Consider the following 19,340-nt stretch of genomic DNA (forward strand, 5'->3'; position numbering starts at 1 on the left):
GCTCTATTTCCTTTTCCAACAGCCAGATCGATCGCCTTCAACTTGAAAGCTGCATCATATGCATTTCTCCGTGTCTTTGCCATGATGAGGGTGACAAAATGACTACCGTAATCAGAATGATGGCAAGTTTGAGCGCGCTCGATTTACGGTGCTCAGTTTTTTGGCGGCATGAATCTTGTGAAAAAAAAAAAAACATAAATTAGCCGCGAGGTTCATAGCGTGGGAAAAAAGTAGCGGTTTATAGTCCGGAAATTACGGTATATTAAATATAAACCATCAACTTAGTGAATACTATTGGTGTTTAATATGAGGGTTTCACCATGGTTTACTAGTTCAACAGTAGCCAGTGAGTCTACACACCACTTCCACAGTATTCACATTTTGTTGCCTTAAAATGTCATCTCAAAAGGGAATGTGTTTTTTTACCTTACTCATCCACATAACCTACTCCACATTTTCAAAGTGAAAGAAAAATAAACAAAGATGTCTTAATTGCATAAGTTTTCACAGCCCAGAGTTAATACTAGGTGGAAACACCTACGGCAGCCATTACAGCTAGGAATCATTTGGAATAAGATTCTACCAACTTTACACAACTTTATCCAATGTTTTTATCAAAATTGATTAAACTCAGTAAATTTGGTTGGGAGTCATTGATGGACAGCAATATTACAATTTTGTCTCTGATTTTCAAGTAGATTTATGTCAGAAGTGAAACAGACTAATTAGTGTGAACATTTGTATGTCATCTTGTAGAATTTTTACTAAGATTAAATGTCAGGAATTGTGAAAAACTGAGTTTAAATGTATTTGGCTAAGGTGTATGTAAACTTCCGACTTCAACTGTATTTGTTGTCAATGTTTTGATGTCAAACTGGTGGCAGTTCTGAAAGAAAGTCTAGAGTTACAGAGTTAATTGAAAACAATAGTATTGTTGATTACATGCTTTTTTCCTTAATTAGGCTATATTCTCTTGAACCATACGGTCTATCTACTAGAAACTCATGGACAATATGGACTCAGATAAATGAATACTATATATGAATAAAACATGTAGTCTGTTCTTCAAGTATAAATTACCAAAGTTACGATAGAAAGTCATAGATTTTCTGTTAATTACCAAAATTACTGACAATTACGGTAACTTTGGTGAATTACCGGTAGCTTTGCAACCCTAGTTTTGACAGAGTAATCTACAGAGACCACTTCACTGCTACCATAGCCAGGCCCAGGCAATAAGAGTGTATTATGAAACGATGGAGACATTCTCTTCAATCCAAGCTGATGGCTGTTCTAAACAGTAATGGGGTCTGTGGAAGGCAGAATTGGTCTTTTTATAAAGTGGCTAAAATAAGCTGCTGTAAAATCATGAGCTCTCATCAACACCTCCTCCATCTACTGGACTGAGAGACAGGCCCTCTTGACTCCGGAGGGCTGGAGGGAGGGGGAGAGAGGGGAGGGAGGGGGGGAGTGGAGGACATGGGAGACAGGGGGGAGAGGGGAGGAAGAGAGTGAGAGAAGAGGAGTGGTTGTCGGAGTGAGAGTGACGGTTGAGGGGGTGTAGGAGTGAGAGTGAGGGTTGAGGGGGTGTAGAAGGCAGAGTGACGGTTGAGGGGGTGTAGGAGGCAGAGTGAGGGTTGAGGGGATGTAGAAGGCAGAGTGAGGATTGAGGGGATGGAGGAGGCAGAGTGAGGGTTGAGGGGATATAGAAGGCAGAGTGAGGGTTGAGGGGGTGTAGGAGGCAGAGTGAGGGTTGAGGGGGTGTAGGAGGCAGAGTGAGGGTTGAGGGGGTGTAGGAGGCAGAGTGAGGGTTGAGGGGGTGTAGGAGGCAGAGTGAGGGTTGAGGGGGTGTAGGAGGCAGAGTGAGGGTTGAGGGGGTGTAGGAGGCAGAGTGAGGGTTAAGGGGGTGTAGGAGGCATAGGGTGAACAACGGCAGAGTGGGTCTCTTACTGAAAGATCTATGTAGTGACTGACAGTAGGGGAACTGTAGAAATAGTGACCCATTTAGAAACAGTTATTACATGTTCTACAGGCTGTGTGGTTCTTGGTTATGCAACGGTTTCCTGCGTCAGGAGGGAAAGACAGACACTAAGAGGCTGAGCTCTTACACACCACAGCCACAGATTGCTCCAGAGGCTGTGTTGTGAAAGAGCCTCGATTACAGTTTTCTTTTAAAGTGTAATTCTCTCCACAAAGCAAAGGCCACTCAAGAATGACAAAGCCTGGTGAAGCCATACACACACAGACACACACAGACACAGACACACACAGGCACAAACACAGACACACACACACACACACACACACACACACACACACACACACACACAGCAACCAAAGCCATATTAGACAAAAACAGGATTATCAACAAAATATCAAAATCAAAAGGAAAAGCTACTTTTCACAGAAAGGTTTATTTCTGTTTAGCTACTTAGTGCCTCAAAAGGGATCATGCAAACAAACTGGTCGAGTTGATTAGATAGAGAATCATTATAAAGTCTGGGACGACAAATCAGTTATTTGAAGACGACTCAATGGAACGGGAAAATATGGACAAAAAACCCAAACTCCTATAAACAAATTGTAAACGTTTCTGTTGCCACACCCTTGCAGTAGATTGTTTTAAAATACAGGACTAATGCAAGTACAGGGTTTGTGTAGTTGCTATGTGGGAGGGTGCTTGTGCATGTCTGTGTGTGTGTGTGTGTGTGTGTGTGTGTGTGTGTGTGTGTGTGTGTGTGTGTGTGTGTGTGTGTGTGTGTGTTTTGCGTGTGTGTGTTTTGCAAGCAGCCTGCAGTAGGGTGGAGGTATAGATGGATGGAGGGCTGAGTTCTTACCCGTGATTTGATCGCACTGATCTTAAAGCAGCGATGCCAAAGGAAAGACAAACAGGAGAGAGGGATGAATGACAATAAAATTAAAGAGAGGAACACAACAGATGTGACCCGGATGTAAAACACATGACTTTCCCAGTCAGGGAGGGAATTCAGCTTCAACATGGAAACACAACAATATAGAAACATAGTAGAGGAACACAGAGTGCAACACAGAGTGCAACACAGAGTGCAACACAGAGTGCAACACACACCAATACAAACCTTCCCAGGGCTTTTTCATCTGCACCGACTCACAAATGTATCAGTAAGAGAGAAGAGAGATGGTGAATAAGAGAGAAAGAGAGTGAGTGAAGAAGAGAGAGAGAGAGAGAGAAAGAGTGAGAGAGAGAGAGAGAGAGAGAGAGGTGGAAACTGAGCTCTACTTCCTAACCATATTAGAGATACATATTTCCCTCAGATTAAACAGACCCACAAAGAATTCGAAAACAAATCAAATTTTGATAAACTCCCATATCTATTGGGTGAAATACCACAGTGTGCCATCACAGCAGCAATAGTTGTGCCCTGTTGCCACGAGAAAAGGTCAACCAGTGAAGAACAAACACCATTGTGAAGACAACCCATATTTACAGTTGAAGTCGGAAGTTTATATACACCTTAGCAAAATAAATTTAAACTCAGTTTTTCACAATTCCTGACAATAAATCTTAGTAAAAATTCCCTGTCTTAGGTCAGTTAGGATCAACACTTTATTTAAAAAATTTGAAATGTCAGAATAATAGGAGAGAGAATGATTTATTTCAGCTTTTATTTCTTTCCTCACATTCCCAGTGGGTCAGAAGTTTACATACACTCAATTAGTATTTGCTAGCATTACCTTTAAATTGCTTAACTTGGGTCAAACATTTCAGGTAGCCTTCCACAAGCTTCCCACAATAAGTTGGGTGAATTTTGGCCCATTCCTCCTGACAGAGCTGGTGTAACTGAGTCAGGTTTGTAGGCCTCCTTGCTCTCGCACGCTTTTTCAGTTCTGCCCACAAATGTTCTATAGGATTGAGGTCAGGGCTTTGTGATGGCCACTCCAATACTTTGTTGTCCTTAAGCCATTTTGCCACAACTTTGGAAGTATGCTTGGGGTCATTGTCCATTTGCAAGACCCATTTGTGACCAAGCTTTAACTTCCTGACTGATGTCTTGCGAAGTTGCTTCAATATATCCACATAATTTTCTCATGATGCCATATATTTTGTGAAGTTCACCAGGCCCTCCTGCAGCAAAGCACCCCCACAACATGATGCTACCACCCCGTGCTTCACGGTTGGGATGGTGTTCTTCGGCTTGCAAGCCTCCCCCTTTTTCCTGCAAACATAACAATGGTCATTATGGCCAAACAGTCTATTTTTGTTTCATCAGACCAGAGGGCATTTCTCCAAAAAGTACGATCTTTGTCCCCATGTGCAGTTGCAAACCATAGTCTGGCTTTTTTATGGCTGTTTTGGAGCACTGGCTTCTTCCTTGCTGAGCGGCCTTCAGGATATGTCGATATAGGACTCGTTTTACTGTGGATATAGATACTTTTGTACCCGTTTCCTCCAGCATCTTCACAAGGTCCTTTGCTGTTGTTCTGGGATTGATTTGCACTTTACTTGCGTACTATTGTTTGTACAGATGAACGTGGTACCTTCAGGTGTTTGGAAATTGCTCCCAAGGATGAACCAGACTTGTGGATTTTTTCTCTGAGGTCTTGGCTGATTTCTTTTGATTTTCCCATGATGTCAAGCAAAGAGACGCTGAGTTTGAAGGTAGGCCTTGAAAGACATCCACAGGTACACCTCCAAATGACTCAAATTATGTCAATTAGCCTATCAGAAGCTTCTAAAGCCATGACATCATTTTCTGGAATTTTCCAAGTTGTTTAAAGGCACAGTCAACTTAGTGTATGTAATCTCCTGACCCACTGGAATTGTGATACAGTGAATTATAAGTTAAATAATCTGTCTGTAAACAATTGTTGGAAAAATTACTTGTCATGCACAAAGTAGATGTCCTATCGGACTTGCCAAAACTATAGTTTGTTAACAAGAAATTTGTGGAGTGGTTGAAAAACGAGTTGTAATAACTCCAACCTAAGTATGTAAACTTCCAACTTCAACTGTATGTTTATTTATTTTCCCTTTTGTACGTTAACTATTTGCAAATCTTTACAACACTGTATATCGACATAATATGACATTTGAAATGTCTTTCTTCTTTTGGAACTTCTGTGAGTGTAATATTTACTGTTCATTTTTTATTGTTTATTTCACTTTTGTTTATTATCTATTTCACTTTCTTTGGCAATGTTAACATATGTTTCACATGCCAATAAAGCCCTTTGAATAGAGAGAGAGAGAAGAGTATGTAACCTGTAGTATAACCAGGGCGTTCTCCATAGACAGGTCATCTGAGGGTAGGCCTTCACTTTTCCAGATCAGCTGCTCACTCTCAGAGCACAGGAAGTGCCGCAGGTCAAACTCTGAACACACACAGTCACACACACAGTCACACACACAGTCACACACACAGACACACACAGACAGAGAGAGAGAGGAGAGAGACAAAGGTTGAGTGTGTGTGTGTGTGACTGTGTGTGACTGTGTGTGACTGTGTGTCTTACTCTGTAGTCCAGAAGCCTTCATCCATGTCTCCAGGCTGTTTCGTCTCCTGTCCTCTGGAGCAGCAGACAGGTATGTGATGAAGGCTGCTGCCAGCATCGCTCTCTTAGGCAACGTATCCAACTCCTCAGTGATCTCATCCACCTGACACACACAGACAGACACACTAAACTCAGCTGCAGGCCATTTAAGGTGAGCTGACTTAGTTGGTTTTACCTAAAGAGCAGCTCAGGTAGAACTGCCATAGAAACAGAGTGAGAACAGACCCAGCCCAGAACAGACCCAGCCCAGAACAGACCCAGCCCAGAACAGACCCAGCCCAGGACTCAGTGCCAGAGCATCTGTTCAGTGTTGAGACTAAACGAGCCCCAGAACATCCGGTGGGCAATAGGAACAGAGCGCTACAACCAGGGTTCATACACTGACTGCGGGAGTGTAGAGAGGTGAGTGTGTGTATGTACGTGAGTAGCAGGTAAAGCAGTCACTGGTGAGGGCTCCAAGCGGGACAGTGTGTGTGTGTGTCTCTCTGAGGGAGACAGTGGGAGATTGAGTGCTTTAATTAAGGAGCGGACAGATGCTGGAGAGAGAGGAGTAAAAACAGCCAGGAGGGACCGAGCGAGGATACATCCCCGCTCTTCACAAACACCTGGGCATTCCAGCGTGTGTGTTCTCCGTCCAGTTGGTGTATGAGTTGCTCTGCTGCCTGGATGGTCTCCTGGGCCTTACTGACCTCAGCCTCCAGCTTAGCTGCCTCTGTAGTACGAGACTGGAACCTAATGAGAGAGATGGATGGAGGGATAGAGAGGGGAGGGAGAGAGAGAGAGAGAGGGGAATAAGGGCCAGACGAGTATTCCTGTAACTTGTCTCTACAACAGAGCAGAGTTAATCAGTGACAGTAGAAAAGATTGAGGCTGTCAAGGGATGAGGGATGCAAAAAAATATACTTACTTTTCTTTCAGCTCGTTGACTTTCTGCCCCACAGAGTTGAGCTGCTCCTCCAGTTTAGTCTTCCGACTCTCTGTCTTCCTCAAGTTCCTACACACACACACACACACACACACACACACACACACACACACACACACACACACACACACACACACACACACACACACACACACACACACACACACACACACACACACACAAGCAACACACATCAAATGATGCTTGAGGATTAGGCGTGTGTGAATGCGTAGGTGTATATACTCACTCCAGTAGTCCAGCCTGTTCTCTCTCCAGTGGCTGTATCCTCTCCAGGACGTGTGAGTACTGTACGTTGGCCTTCAGCCAGGCTGCCAGTGGAGCAGCCGCAGCACTTGCACGCTTAGCATTCTGACAACAACAAGAACAACAACACAACCTGGAGTAAGAGAAAGGAGGCTTATTTTAGGAGGCTCAAATGATCTCTTCAGCTTGACCGCTATTAGCTAACCGCTTCTATAAAGGTACATAGGTAGCTGCCTGTAGCTGTAGCGCTAGGTTAATAGTAGTTGCAGTAGTTGTCCATCACATCATATACATCAGTGTTAGTTTTCGTCCCCTAAGGGAGAAGGTAGAAGTTGGCCCTAACCACTGAAACAGGGTCAAAACAAGTCCCATCCTATGGTTAAGAGTAGGATAATCTGATCCTAGATCTGTGATCAGGTACATCTTCCACCTTGAGTTGTAGTGATAGACTAACTGGCTTGGCTAACTAGCTAGGCTAACTGGCTTGGCTAACTAGCTAGGCTAACTGGCTTGGCTAACTAGCTAGGCTAACTGGATTGGCTAACTAGCTAGGCTAACTGACTTGGCTAACTAGCTAGGCTAACTGACTTGGCTAACTAGCTAGGCTAACTGACTTGGCTAACTAGCTAGGCTAACTGGATTGGCTAACTAGCTAGGCTAACTGACTTGGCTAACTAGCTAGACTAACTGGCAAGGCTAACTAGCTAGACTAACTGGCAAGGCTAACTAGCTAGACTAACTGGCAAGGCTAACTAGCTAGACTAACTGGCAAGGCTAACTGGCTTTGCTAACTGGCTTGGCTAACTAGCTAGACTAACTGGCAAGGCTAACTAGCTAGGCTAACTGGCAAGGCTAACTGGCTTTGCTAACTGGCTTGGCTAACTAGTTCACCTTGGGGTCGAAGGAGGCCTTGTTTCTGGTCAGTAGCTCCTCCACACTCTGACGGATCTCGTGACTGATGTTCCTCGCCTCAAATGTGGCTATGTCCTCTCTCACCCCCCTCTTAGCCAGGAAACTAGAGAGAGAGAGAGAGCGAGAGAGAGAGAGAGAGACAGAGAGATAGATAGAGAGCGACAGAGAGACAGAGAGACAGAGAGATAGATAGAGATAGAGAAGAGAGAAGACAGAGAGAAGATAGAGACTCACAAATCTGATAATGAGGCAGATAATGTTAATTCAAGCCTGAAGTTATTGAAGTAAAACTTCTAACTCTAATTAAGAGCTAACAGTGACAAATCACCCGGTTTATTACTCATATATATCCTAACACACTATCACACACACACACACTTCCTAACACTGCTCAGAGCGGCTGCACTCACTCAATTAACACAATCATCAACGGCAGATTAGGTTCTCAGACACTTCCTCTAGAATGGCTTGCAGACTAATGAGTGTTACTAATGACTACAACAAGCCATTTAACATAATACACTACGGATGGACACACACACACACTGACAGAATACACTATGGTTGGACACACACACACTGACAGAATACACTATGGTTGGACACACACACACACACACACACACACACACACACACACTGACAGAATACACTATGGTTGGACACACACACACTGACAGAATACACTATGGTTGGACACACACACACACACACACTGACAGAATACACTATGGTTGGACACACACACACACACTGACAGAATACACTATGGATGGACACACACACACACACTGACAGAATACACTATGGATGGACACACACACACACACTGACAGAATACACTATGGATGGACACACACACACACTGACAGAATACACTATGGATGGACACACACACACTGACAGAATACACTACGGATGGACACACACACACACACTGACAGAATACACTACGGATGGACACACACACACTGACAGAATACACTATGGTTGGACACACACACACTGACAGAATACACTATGGTTGGACACACACACACACACTGACAGAATACACTATGGATGGACACACACACACACTGACAGAATACACTATGGATGGACACACACACACTGACAGAATACACTATGGATGGACACACACACACTGACAGAATACACTATGGTTGGACACACACACACACACTGACAGAATACACTATGGATGCACACACACACACTGACAGAATACACTATGGATGGACACACACACACTGACAGAATACACTATGGTTGGACACACACACACACACACTGACAGAATACACTACGGATGGACACACACACACTGACAGAATACACTATGGATGGACACACACACACTGACAGAATACACTATGGATGGACACACACACACTGACATAATACACTATGGATGGACACACACACACTGACAGAATACACTACGGATGGACACACACACACTGACAGAATACACTATGGATGGACACACACACACTGACAGAATACACTATGGATGGACACACACACACTGACAGAATACACTACGGATGGACACACACACACACACACACTGACAGAATACACTACGGATGGACACACACACACACACACACACACACACACACACACACACACACACACACACACACACACACACACACACACACACACACACACACACACACACACACACACACACACACACACACACACACACACTGACAGAATACACTATGGACACACACTGACTGCTGTCTGGTACTACTAAAAGGTTGACACAGAAGTGAAAAATTATTCCTGTCCCGTCTTGCCAATTTTGCACCTGTACTGTCCTGTTCCCGCAACAGTTCTATAACTCCGGAACTTTCCTGTCCCTTCCAGATAACAATCAATACCGTCCTGTCCCGTGCTCATTTATGCACACAGAAATATAGTACCAGTCAAAAGTTTGGACACACCTACTCAATAAAGGGTTTTTCTTTATTTTTACTATTTTTGACATTGTAGAATAATAGTGAAGACATCAAAACTATGAAATAACACATATGGAATCATGCAGTAACCAAAAATGTGTTAAACAAATCAAAATATATTTTATATTTGAGATTCTTCAAAGTAGCCACCCTTTGCATTGATGACAGCTTTGCACACTCTTGGCATTCTCTCAACCAGCTTCATGAAGTAGTCACCTGGAATGCATTTCAATTAACAGGTGTGCCTTGTTCAAAGTTAATTTGTGGAATTTCTTTCCTTCTTAAAGCATTTGAGCCAATCAGTTGTTTGAGCCAATCAGAAGATAGCCCTATTTGGTAAAAGACGAAGTCCATATTATGGCAAGAACAGCTCATATAAGAAAAGACAAACGACAGTCCAGCATTACTTTAAGACATGAAGGTCTGTCAATCCGGAAGATTTCAAGAACTTTGACATTTTCTTCAAGTGCAGTCGCAAAAACCATCAAGCGCTATGATGAAACTGGCTCTCATGAGGACCGCCACAGGAAAGGAAGACCCAGAGTTACCTCTGCTGCAGAGGATAAGTTCATTAAAGTTACCAGCCTCAGAAATTTCAGCCAAATAAATGCTTCACAGAGTTCAAGTAACAGACACATCTCAACATCAACTGTTCAGAGGAGACTGTGTGAATCAGGCCATGGTGGAATTGCTGCAAAGAAATCACTACTAAAGGACACCAAAAAGAAGAAGACTTGCTTGGCCCAAGAAACCCGAGCAATGGACATGAGATCGGTGGAAATTTGTCCTTTGGTCTGATCAAAAAATGTCAGATTTTTGATTCTGACCGGCGTGTCTTTGTGAGACGCAGAGTAGGTTAAATCTAGCCTTGGTTTACTCTATCGTAACCACTCCTCTTTCACCCCAGCTGCCAAACTAACCCTGATTCAGATGACCATCCTACCCATGCTAGATTACAGAGACGTAATTGATAGATTGGCAGGTAAGGGTGCTCTCGAGGGGCTAGATGTTCTTTACCATTCTGCCATCAGATTTGCCACCAATGCTCCTTATAGGACACATAACTGCACTCTATACTCTACTGTAAACTGGTCATCTCTGTATACCCGTCGCAAGACCCACTGGTTCATGCTTATTTATAAAACCCTCTTAGGCCTCACTCCCCCCTATCTGAGATATCTACTGCTTATTTAACTAGGCAAGTCAGTTAAGAACAAATTCTAATGAGTCGCTCCTCTTTTCAGTTCACTGCACCTAGTGACTGGAATGAGCTGCAACAAACACTCACACTGGACAGTTTTATCTCAATCTATTCATTCAAAGACTCAATCACGGACACTCTTACTGACAGATGAGGGTGCTTTGAAGTGATGTATTGTCGTCTCTACCTTCTTACCCTTCGTGCTGTTGCCTGTGCCCAATAGTGTTTGTACCATGTTTTGTGCTGCTACCATGTTGTGTTGCTACCATGTTGTTGTCACGTTGTGTTGCTACCATGCTGTCATGTTTTGCTGCCTTGCAATGTTGTTGTCTTAGGTCTCTCTTCATGCAGTGTTTTCTCTCTTGTCGTGATGTGTGTTTTGTCCTATATTTACACTACCGTTCAAAGATTTGGGGTCACTTACAAATGTCCTTGTTTTTGAAAGAAAAGCTCATTTTTTATCCATTAAAATAACATAAAATTGATCAGAAATGCGTTGTAGACATTGTTAATGTTGAAAATGACTATTGTAGTTGGCAATGGCTGATTTTTTATGTAATATCTACATAGGCGTACAGAGGCCCATTATCAGCAACCATCACTCCTGTGTTCCAATGGCACATTGTGTTAGCTAATCCAAGTGTATCACTTTAAAAGGCTAATTGATCATTTGAAACCCCATTTGCAATAATGTTAACACAGCTGAAAACTGTTGTCCCGATTAAAGAGGCAATAAAACTGGCTTTCTTTAGACTAGTTGTATGGCCAGAATGGCCAGAAATGGCGAGAAATGGCCAGAAACAAAGAACTTTCTTCTGAAACTTGTCAGTCTATTCTTGTTCTGAGAAATGAAGGCTATTCCATGCGAGAAATTGCCAAGAAACTGAAGATCTCGTACAACGCTGTGTACTACTCCCTTCACAGAACAGCGTAAACTGTCTCTAACCAGAATAGAAAGAGGAGTGGGAGGCCCCGGTGCACAACTGAGCAAGAGGCCAAGTACATTAGAGTGTCTAGTTTGAGAAACAGACGCCTCACAAGTCCTCAACTGGCAGCTTCATTAAATAGTACCCGCAAAACACTAGTCTCAACGTCAACAGTGAAGAGGCGACTCCGGGATGCTGGCCTTCTAGGTAGAGCTGCAAAGAAAAAGCCATATCTCAGACTGGCCAATAAAAAGAAAAGATTAAGATGGGCAAAACAACACAGACACTGGACAGAGGAAGATTGGAAAAAAGTGTTATGGACAGACGAATCTAAGTTTGAAGTGTTTGGATCACAAAGAAGAACATTCGTGAGATGCAGAAAAAATTAAAAGATGCTGGAGGAGTGCTTGACGCCATCTGTTAAGCATGGTGGAGGCAATGTGATGGTCTGGGGGTGTTTGGTGGTGGTAAAGTGGGAGATTTGTTCAGGGTAAAAGGGATCTTGAAGAAGGAAGGCTATCACTCCATTTTGCAACGCCATGCCATACCCTGTGGACAGCGCTTAATTGGAGCCAATTTCCTAGTACAACAGGACAATGACCCAAAGCACAGCTCTAAACTATGCAAGAACTATTTAGGGAAGAAGCAGTCAGCTGGTATTCTGTCTATAACGGAGTAGCCAGCACAGTCACCAGATCTCAACCCTATTGAGCTGTTGTGCGAGCAGGTTGACAGTATGGTACATAAGAAGTGCACATCAAGCCAATCCAACTTGTGGGAGGTGCTTCAGGAAGCATGGGGTGAAATCTCTTCTGATTACCTCAACAAATTGACAACTAGAACGCCAAAGGTCTGCGAGGCTGTAATTGATGCAGATTATTTGACGAAAGCAAAGTTTGAAAGACACAATTATTATTTCAATTGAAAATCATTATTTATAACCTTGTCAACATCTTGACTATATTTCCTATTCATTTTGCAACTCATTTCATGTATGTTTTCATTGAAAACAAGGAAGTGAACCCAAACTTTTGAAACTGATTTTGCAGGTTTTCCTACTTACAAAGCATGTAGAGGTCTGTAATTTTTATCATAGGTACACTTCAAGAGACGGAATCTAAAAATCCAGAAAATCACATTGTATGATTTTTAAGTAATTAATTAGCATTTTATTGCATGACATAAGTATTTGATCACCTACCAACCAGTAAGAATTCCGGCTCTCACAGACCTGTTAGTTTTTCTTTAAGAAGCCCTCCTGTTCTCCACTCATTACCTGTATTAACTGCACCTGTTTGAACTTGTTACCTGTATAAATCTTTGGAGGGAGCTGAAAGTCCGTATTGCCCAGCGACAGCCCCGAAACCTGAAGGATCTGGAGAAGGTCTGTATGGAGGAGTGGGCCAAAATCCCTGCTACAGTGTGTGCAAACCTGGTCAAGAACTACAGGAAACGTATGATCTCTGTAATTGCAAACAAAGGTTTCTGTACCAAATATTAAGTTCTGCTTTTCTGATGTATCAAATACTTATGTCATGCAATAAAATGAAAATTAATTACTTAAAAATCATACAATGTGATTTTCTGGATTTTTGTTTTAGATTCCGTCTCTCACAGTTGAAGTGTACCTATGATAAAAAATTACAGACCTCTACATGCTTTGTAAGTAGGAAAACCTGCAAAATCGGCAGTGTATCAAATACTTGTTCTCCCCACTGTATATATATATTTTTATCCCAGCCCCGTCCCCACAGGAGGCCTTTTGCTTTTTGGTAGGCCGTCATTGTAAATAAGAATTTGATCTTAACTGACTTGACTAGTTAAATAAAGGTTAAATAAAAAATATAAAAAATAAAAAGGTGAACGGATGATCTCCGCATTTGTGGTTCCCACCGTGAAGTATGGAGGAGGAGGTGTGATGGTGCTTTGCTGGTGACACTGTCTGTGATTCATTTAGAATTCAAGGCACACTTAACCAGCATGGCTACCACAGCATTCCGCAACAATACGCCATCCCATCTGGTTTGCGCTTAGTGGTAAAATAATTTGTTTTTCAACATGACAACACACCTCCAGGCAGTGTAAGGGTTATTTGACCAAGAAGGAGAGTGATGGAGTGCTGCATCAGATGACCTGGCCTCCACAATCACCCGACCTCAACCCAATTGAGATGGCTTGGAATGAGTTGGACCGCTGAGTGAAGGAAAAGCAGCCAACAAGTGCTCAGCATATGTGGGAACTCCTTCAAGACTGTTGGGAAAGCATTCCAGGTGAAGTTGTTTGAGAGAATACCAAGAGTGTGCAAGGCTGTCATCAAGGCAAAGGATGGCTACATTCCATTGTGTTATTATTAGACTGTAAACTCTCCTTCCAGACTCACATTAAACATCTCCAATCCAAAATCAAATCTAGAATCGGCTTCCTATTTCACAACAAAGCATCCTTCACTCATGCTGCCAATCATACCCTTGTAAAACTGACCATCTTACCGATCCTCGACTTTGGCGATGTCATTTACAAAATAGCCTCCAACACTCTACTCAACAAATTGGATGCAGTCTATCACAGTGCCATCCGTTTTGACACCAAAGCCCCATATACTACCCACCACTGCGACCTGTATGCTCTCGTTGGCTGGCCCTCGCTTCATACTCGTCGCCACACCCAGTGGCTCCAGGTCATCTATAAGTCTTTGCAAAGTAAAGCACCACCTTATCTCAGCTCACTGGTCACCATAGCAGCACCCACCCGTAGCACGCGCTCCAGCAGGTATATTTCACTGGTATTCGCCAAAGCCAACTCCTCTTTTGGCCACCTTACCTTCCAGTTCTCTGCTGCCAATGACTGGAATGAACTGCAAAAATCACTGAAGCTGGAGACTCATATCTCCCTCACTAACTTTAAGCATCAGCAGTCAGAGCAGCTCACAGATCATTGCACCTGTACACAGCCCATCTGTAAATAGCCCAACCAACTACCTCATCCCTATATTGTATTTTTTTGCTCCTTTGCACCCCAGTATCTCTACTTGCACATTCATCTTCTGCACATCTATCACTCCAGTGTTTAATTGCTAAATTGTAATTATTTCGCCACTATGGCCTATTTATTGCCTTACCTCCCTAATCTTAATACATTTGCACACACTGTATATAGATTTTTCAATTGTGTTATTGACTGTACGTTTTTTTTATCCCATGTGTAACTGTGTTGTTTTTGTCGCACTGCTTTGCTTTATCTTGGCCAGGTCGCAGTTGTAAATGAGAAGTTGTTCTGAACTGGCCTACCTGGATAAATAAAGGTGAAATAAATAAAAAAGATATTAAAAAAAAAATGTATTCATAGTTTTGATGTTTTCACTATTATTGTACAATGTAGAAAATTGTAAAAAGAAAAAGAAAAACCCTTGAATGAGTAGGTGTGTCCAAACTTTTGACTGGTACTGTATGTAAGCTATTCTGTTTGATTAGAAATTATTGAAAATAATTGGTGTAACTAAGTCAGGTTTGTAGGCTTCCTTGCTTGCACATGCTTCTTCAGTCCTGCCCACAAATGTTCTATAGGATTGGGGTCAGGGCTTTGTGATGGCCACTCCAATACCTTGACTTTGTTGTTCTTATGCCATTTTGCCACAACTTTGGATGTATGCTTGGAGTCATTGTCTATTTGGAAGACCAATTTGCGACCAAGCTTTAACTTCCTGACTGATGTCTTGAGATGTTGCTTCAATATATCCACATAATGTTTCTTCCTCATGATGCCATCTATTTTGTGAAGTGCACCAGTCTCTCCTGCAGCAAAGCACCCCCAGAACATGATGCTGCCACCCCCGTGCTTCACGGTTTGGATGGTGTTCTTCGGCTTGCAAGCCTCCCCCTTTTTCCTTCAAACATAATGATGGTCATTATGGCCAAACAGTTCTATCTTTGTTTCATCAGACCAGAGGACATTTCTCCAAAAAGTCTGGCTTTTTATGGCGGTTTTGGAGCACTGGCTTCTTCCTTGCTGAGCGGCCTTTCAGGTTATGTCAATAAGGGACTCGTTTTACTGTGGATATAGATACTTTTGTACCCGTTTCCTCCAGAATCTTCACAAGGTGCTTTGCTGTTGTTCTGGGATTGATTTTGGAATCAATCTCTAGGAGACAGAACGCGTCTCCTTCCTGAGCGGTATGACGGCTGCGTGGTCCCATGGTGTTTATACTTGCGTACTATTGTTTGTACAGATGAACGTGCTACCTTTAGGCGTTTGGAAATTGCTCCCAAGGATGAACCAGACTTGAGGAGGTCTACAATTTTTTTCTGAGGTCCTGGCCTTTTTTTCTGAGTTTGAAGGTAGGCCTTGAAATACATCCACAGGTACACCTCCAATTGACTCAAATTATTTCAATTAGCCTATCAGAAGCTTCTTAAGCCATGACATCATTTTGTGAATATTCCAAGCTGTTTAAAGGCACAGTCAACATAGTGTATGTAAACTTCTGACCCACTGGAATTGTGATACAGTGAATTATAAGTGAAACAATCTGTATGTAAACAATTGTTTGAAAAAGTACTTGTGTCATGCACAAAGTAGATGTCCTAACTGACTTGCCAAAACTATAGTTTGTTCACAAGAAATGTGTGGAGTGGTTGAATAACAAGATTTAATGATTCCAACCTAAATGTAGGTAAACTTCTGACTTCAACTGTACATGTATATTGATTAAAGCTGGAGGATGTGTCACGTTCCTGACCGGTTTTCTGTTATTTTGTATGTGTTTGACGGTCAGGGCGTGAGTTTGGGTGGGTAGTCTATGTTGTGTGTTTCTATGTTTGTTAAGGGTGACCTGATATGGCTCTCAATTAGAGGCAGGTGGTTTTCATTTCCTCTGATTGAGAGCCATATTAAGGTAGGTGTTTTCACATTGATTGTTGTGGGTGGTTGTCTCCTGTGTCTGTGTTTGTCGCGCCACACGGGACTGTCTCGGTTTGTTTGTTCGTTCGGTTTTGTGTAGTCTGTTTTCCTGTTCGTGCGTTCTTCATGTTTCATGTAAGTTCTTACGTTCAGGTCAGTCTACGTCGTTTGTTGTTTTGTATCTTTTCAAGTGTTCTTCGTGTTTTCGGTTTATTTAATAAATATCATGTCAAATCGCAACGCTGCATTTTGGTTTAATCCCTGCTCCTCCTCTTCGGATGAAGAGGAAGAGGAACGCCGTTACAGAACCACCCACCAATCCAGAACCAAGCAGCGTAAGTTCGAGCAGTGGCCTACTAAACAGGAGTCTTGGACATGGGAAGAAGTCTTGGAGGGAAAAGGACACTGGGCACATATTAGGGAATATCGCCGCGCTCGTGAGGAGATGGAGGCAGCGAGAGCCCAAGAGCGGTGGTATGAGGAGGCAGCAAGGAGACGTGGCTGGAAGCCGGAGAATCAAGCTCAAGACCGGAGATATGAAGGTACGCGGCTAGCAAGGAAGCCCGAGAAGAAACCCCAAAAATTTCTTGGGGGGGGGGCTAAGAGGTAGTGGGCCAAGGGCAGGTAGGAGACCTGCGCCCACTTCCCAGGCTAACCGTGGAGAGCGGGAGTACGGGCAGACACCGTGTTACGCAGTAGAGCGCACGGTGTCTCCTGTACGTGTGCATAGCCCGGTGCGGGTTATTCCACCTCCCCGCACTGGTAGGGCTAGATTGAGCGTTGAGCCGGATGTCATGAAGCCGGCTCTACATATCTGGCCACCAGTACGTCTCTTTGGGCCGGCTTACATGGCACCAGCCTTACGCATGGTGTCCCCGGTTCGCCTACATAGCCCGGTGCGGGTTATTCCACCTCCCCGCACTGGTCGGGCGACGGGGAGCATTCAACCAGGTAAGGTTGGGCAGGCTCAATGCTCAAGGGAGCCAGTACGCCTGCACGGTCCGGTATTTCCGGCGCCACCTCCCCGCCCCAGCCCAGTACCACCAGTGCCTACACCACGCACCAGGCTTCCAGTGCGTTTCCAGAGCCCTGTTCCTCCTCCACGCACTCTCCCTATGGTGCGTGTCTCCAGCCCAGTGCCTCCAGTGCCGGCACCACACACTAAGCCACCTGTGCGTCTCCAGAGCCCTGTACGCACTGTTCCTTCTCCCCGCACTCGCCCTGAGGTGCGTGCCCTTAGCCCGGTACCACCAGTTCCGGTACCACGCACCAGGCCTATAGTGCGCTTCGAGAGGTCAGTGTGCCCTGTCCCTGCTCCCCGCACTAGCCTGAAGGTGCGTGTCCTTAGCCCGGTACCTCCAGTTCCGGCACCACGCACCAGGCCTACAGTGCGCCTCATCCGGCCAGAGCCATCCGTCTCCCCAGCGCCATCTGAGCCATCCGTCTCCCCAGCGCCATCTGAGCCATCCGTCTCCCCAGCGCCATCTGAGCCATCCGTCTCCCCAGCGCCATCTGAGCCATCCGTCTCCCCAGCGCCATCTGAGCCATCCGTCTGCCCAGTGCCGTCTGAGCCGCCCGTCTGTCCCGAGCCGTCAGAGCCGCCCGTCTGTCCCGAGCCGTCAGAGCCGCCAACCAGACAGGATCTGCCAGAGCCGCCAACCAGACAGGATCTGCCAGAGCCGCCAACCAGACAGGATCTGCCAGAGCCGCCAACCAGACAGGATCTGCCAGAGCCGCCAACCAGACAGGATCTGCCAGAGCCGCCAACCAGACAGGATCTGCCAGAGCCGCCAACCAGACAGGATCTGCCAGAGCCGCCAACCAGACAGGATCTGCCAGAGCCGCCAACCAGACAGGATCTGCCAGAGCCGCCAACCAGACAGGATCTGCCAGAGCCGCCAACCAGACAGGATCTGCCAGAGCCGCCAACCAGACAGGATCTGCCAGAGCCGTCAGCCAGCCATGAGCGTCCAGAGCCGTCAGCCAGCCATGAGCGTCCAGAGCCGTCAGCCAGCCATGAGCGTCCAGAGCCGTCAGCCAGCCATGAGCGTCCAGAGCCGTCAGCCAGCCATGAGCGTCCAGAGCCGTCAGCCAGCCATGAGCGTCCAGAGCCGTCAGCCAGCCATGAGCGTCCAGAGCCGTCAGCCAGCCATGAGCGTCCAGAGCCGTCAGCCAGCCATGAGCGTCCAGAGCCGTCAGCCAGCCATGAGCGTCCAGAGCCGTCGGCCAGCCATGAGCGTCCAGAGTCGTCGGCCAGCCATGAGCAGCTCCTCAGGCCGGAGCTGTTATTTATCCAGAACTGCCCCTCAGTCCAGAGCTGTCTCTCTGTCCGGAGCTGCCCTTCAGTCCGGAGTTGCCCCTCTATCCTGAGCTACCTCTCTATCCTGAGCTACCTCTCTATCCTGAGCTACCTCTCTATCCTGAGCTATCTCTCTATCCTGAGCTACCTCTCTATCCTGAGCTACCTCTCTATCCTGAGCTACCTCTCTATCCTGAGCTATCCCTCTGTCCTGAGCTACCTCTCTGTCCTGAGCTACCTTGTCCCGGAGCTGTCCTTTATCTTGGTGTTGCCCCTTAAATTAGGTGGGTGGAGTAAGAGGGTGGTCATTCTGAGGGGGAGACGTAAGCTGGGATTGACTATGGTGGGGTGGGGACCTCGCCCTGAGCCTGAGCCACCACCGTGGTCAGACGCCCACCCAGACCCTCCC

The 19,340-nt window shown here is 45.0% G+C and overlaps 1 protein-coding gene across 1 annotated transcript in view; it reads right to left on the reverse strand.

Moving 5' to 3' along the window:
* The window catches only part of LOC120028431 (cytoplasmic dynein 2 heavy chain 1), a 121,760-nt gene that overhangs the window by 17,543 nt on the left and 84,877 nt on the right, over positions 1-19,340 (reverse strand). The window contains exons 61-67 of the mRNA XM_038973651.1: positions 7,613-7,736; positions 6,705-6,826; positions 6,440-6,526; positions 6,138-6,264; positions 5,494-5,635; positions 5,243-5,352; positions 2,838-2,858 (exon numbers count right to left, since the gene is read on the reverse strand). Coding sequence (XP_038829579.1) covers positions 2,838-2,858; positions 5,243-5,352; positions 5,494-5,635; positions 6,138-6,264; positions 6,440-6,526; positions 6,705-6,826; positions 7,613-7,736 — 733 coding nt within the window. The remainder of the gene's footprint in view (positions 1-2,837; positions 2,859-5,242; positions 5,353-5,493; positions 5,636-6,137; positions 6,265-6,439; positions 6,527-6,704; positions 6,827-7,612; positions 7,737-19,340) is intronic.

Source organism: Salvelinus namaycush, chromosome 34 (genome assembly GCF_016432855.1).
Source record: "Salvelinus namaycush isolate Seneca chromosome 34, SaNama_1.0, whole genome shotgun sequence".
Lineage (NCBI taxonomy): Eukaryota > Metazoa > Chordata > Actinopteri > Salmoniformes > Salmonidae > Salvelinus > Salvelinus namaycush.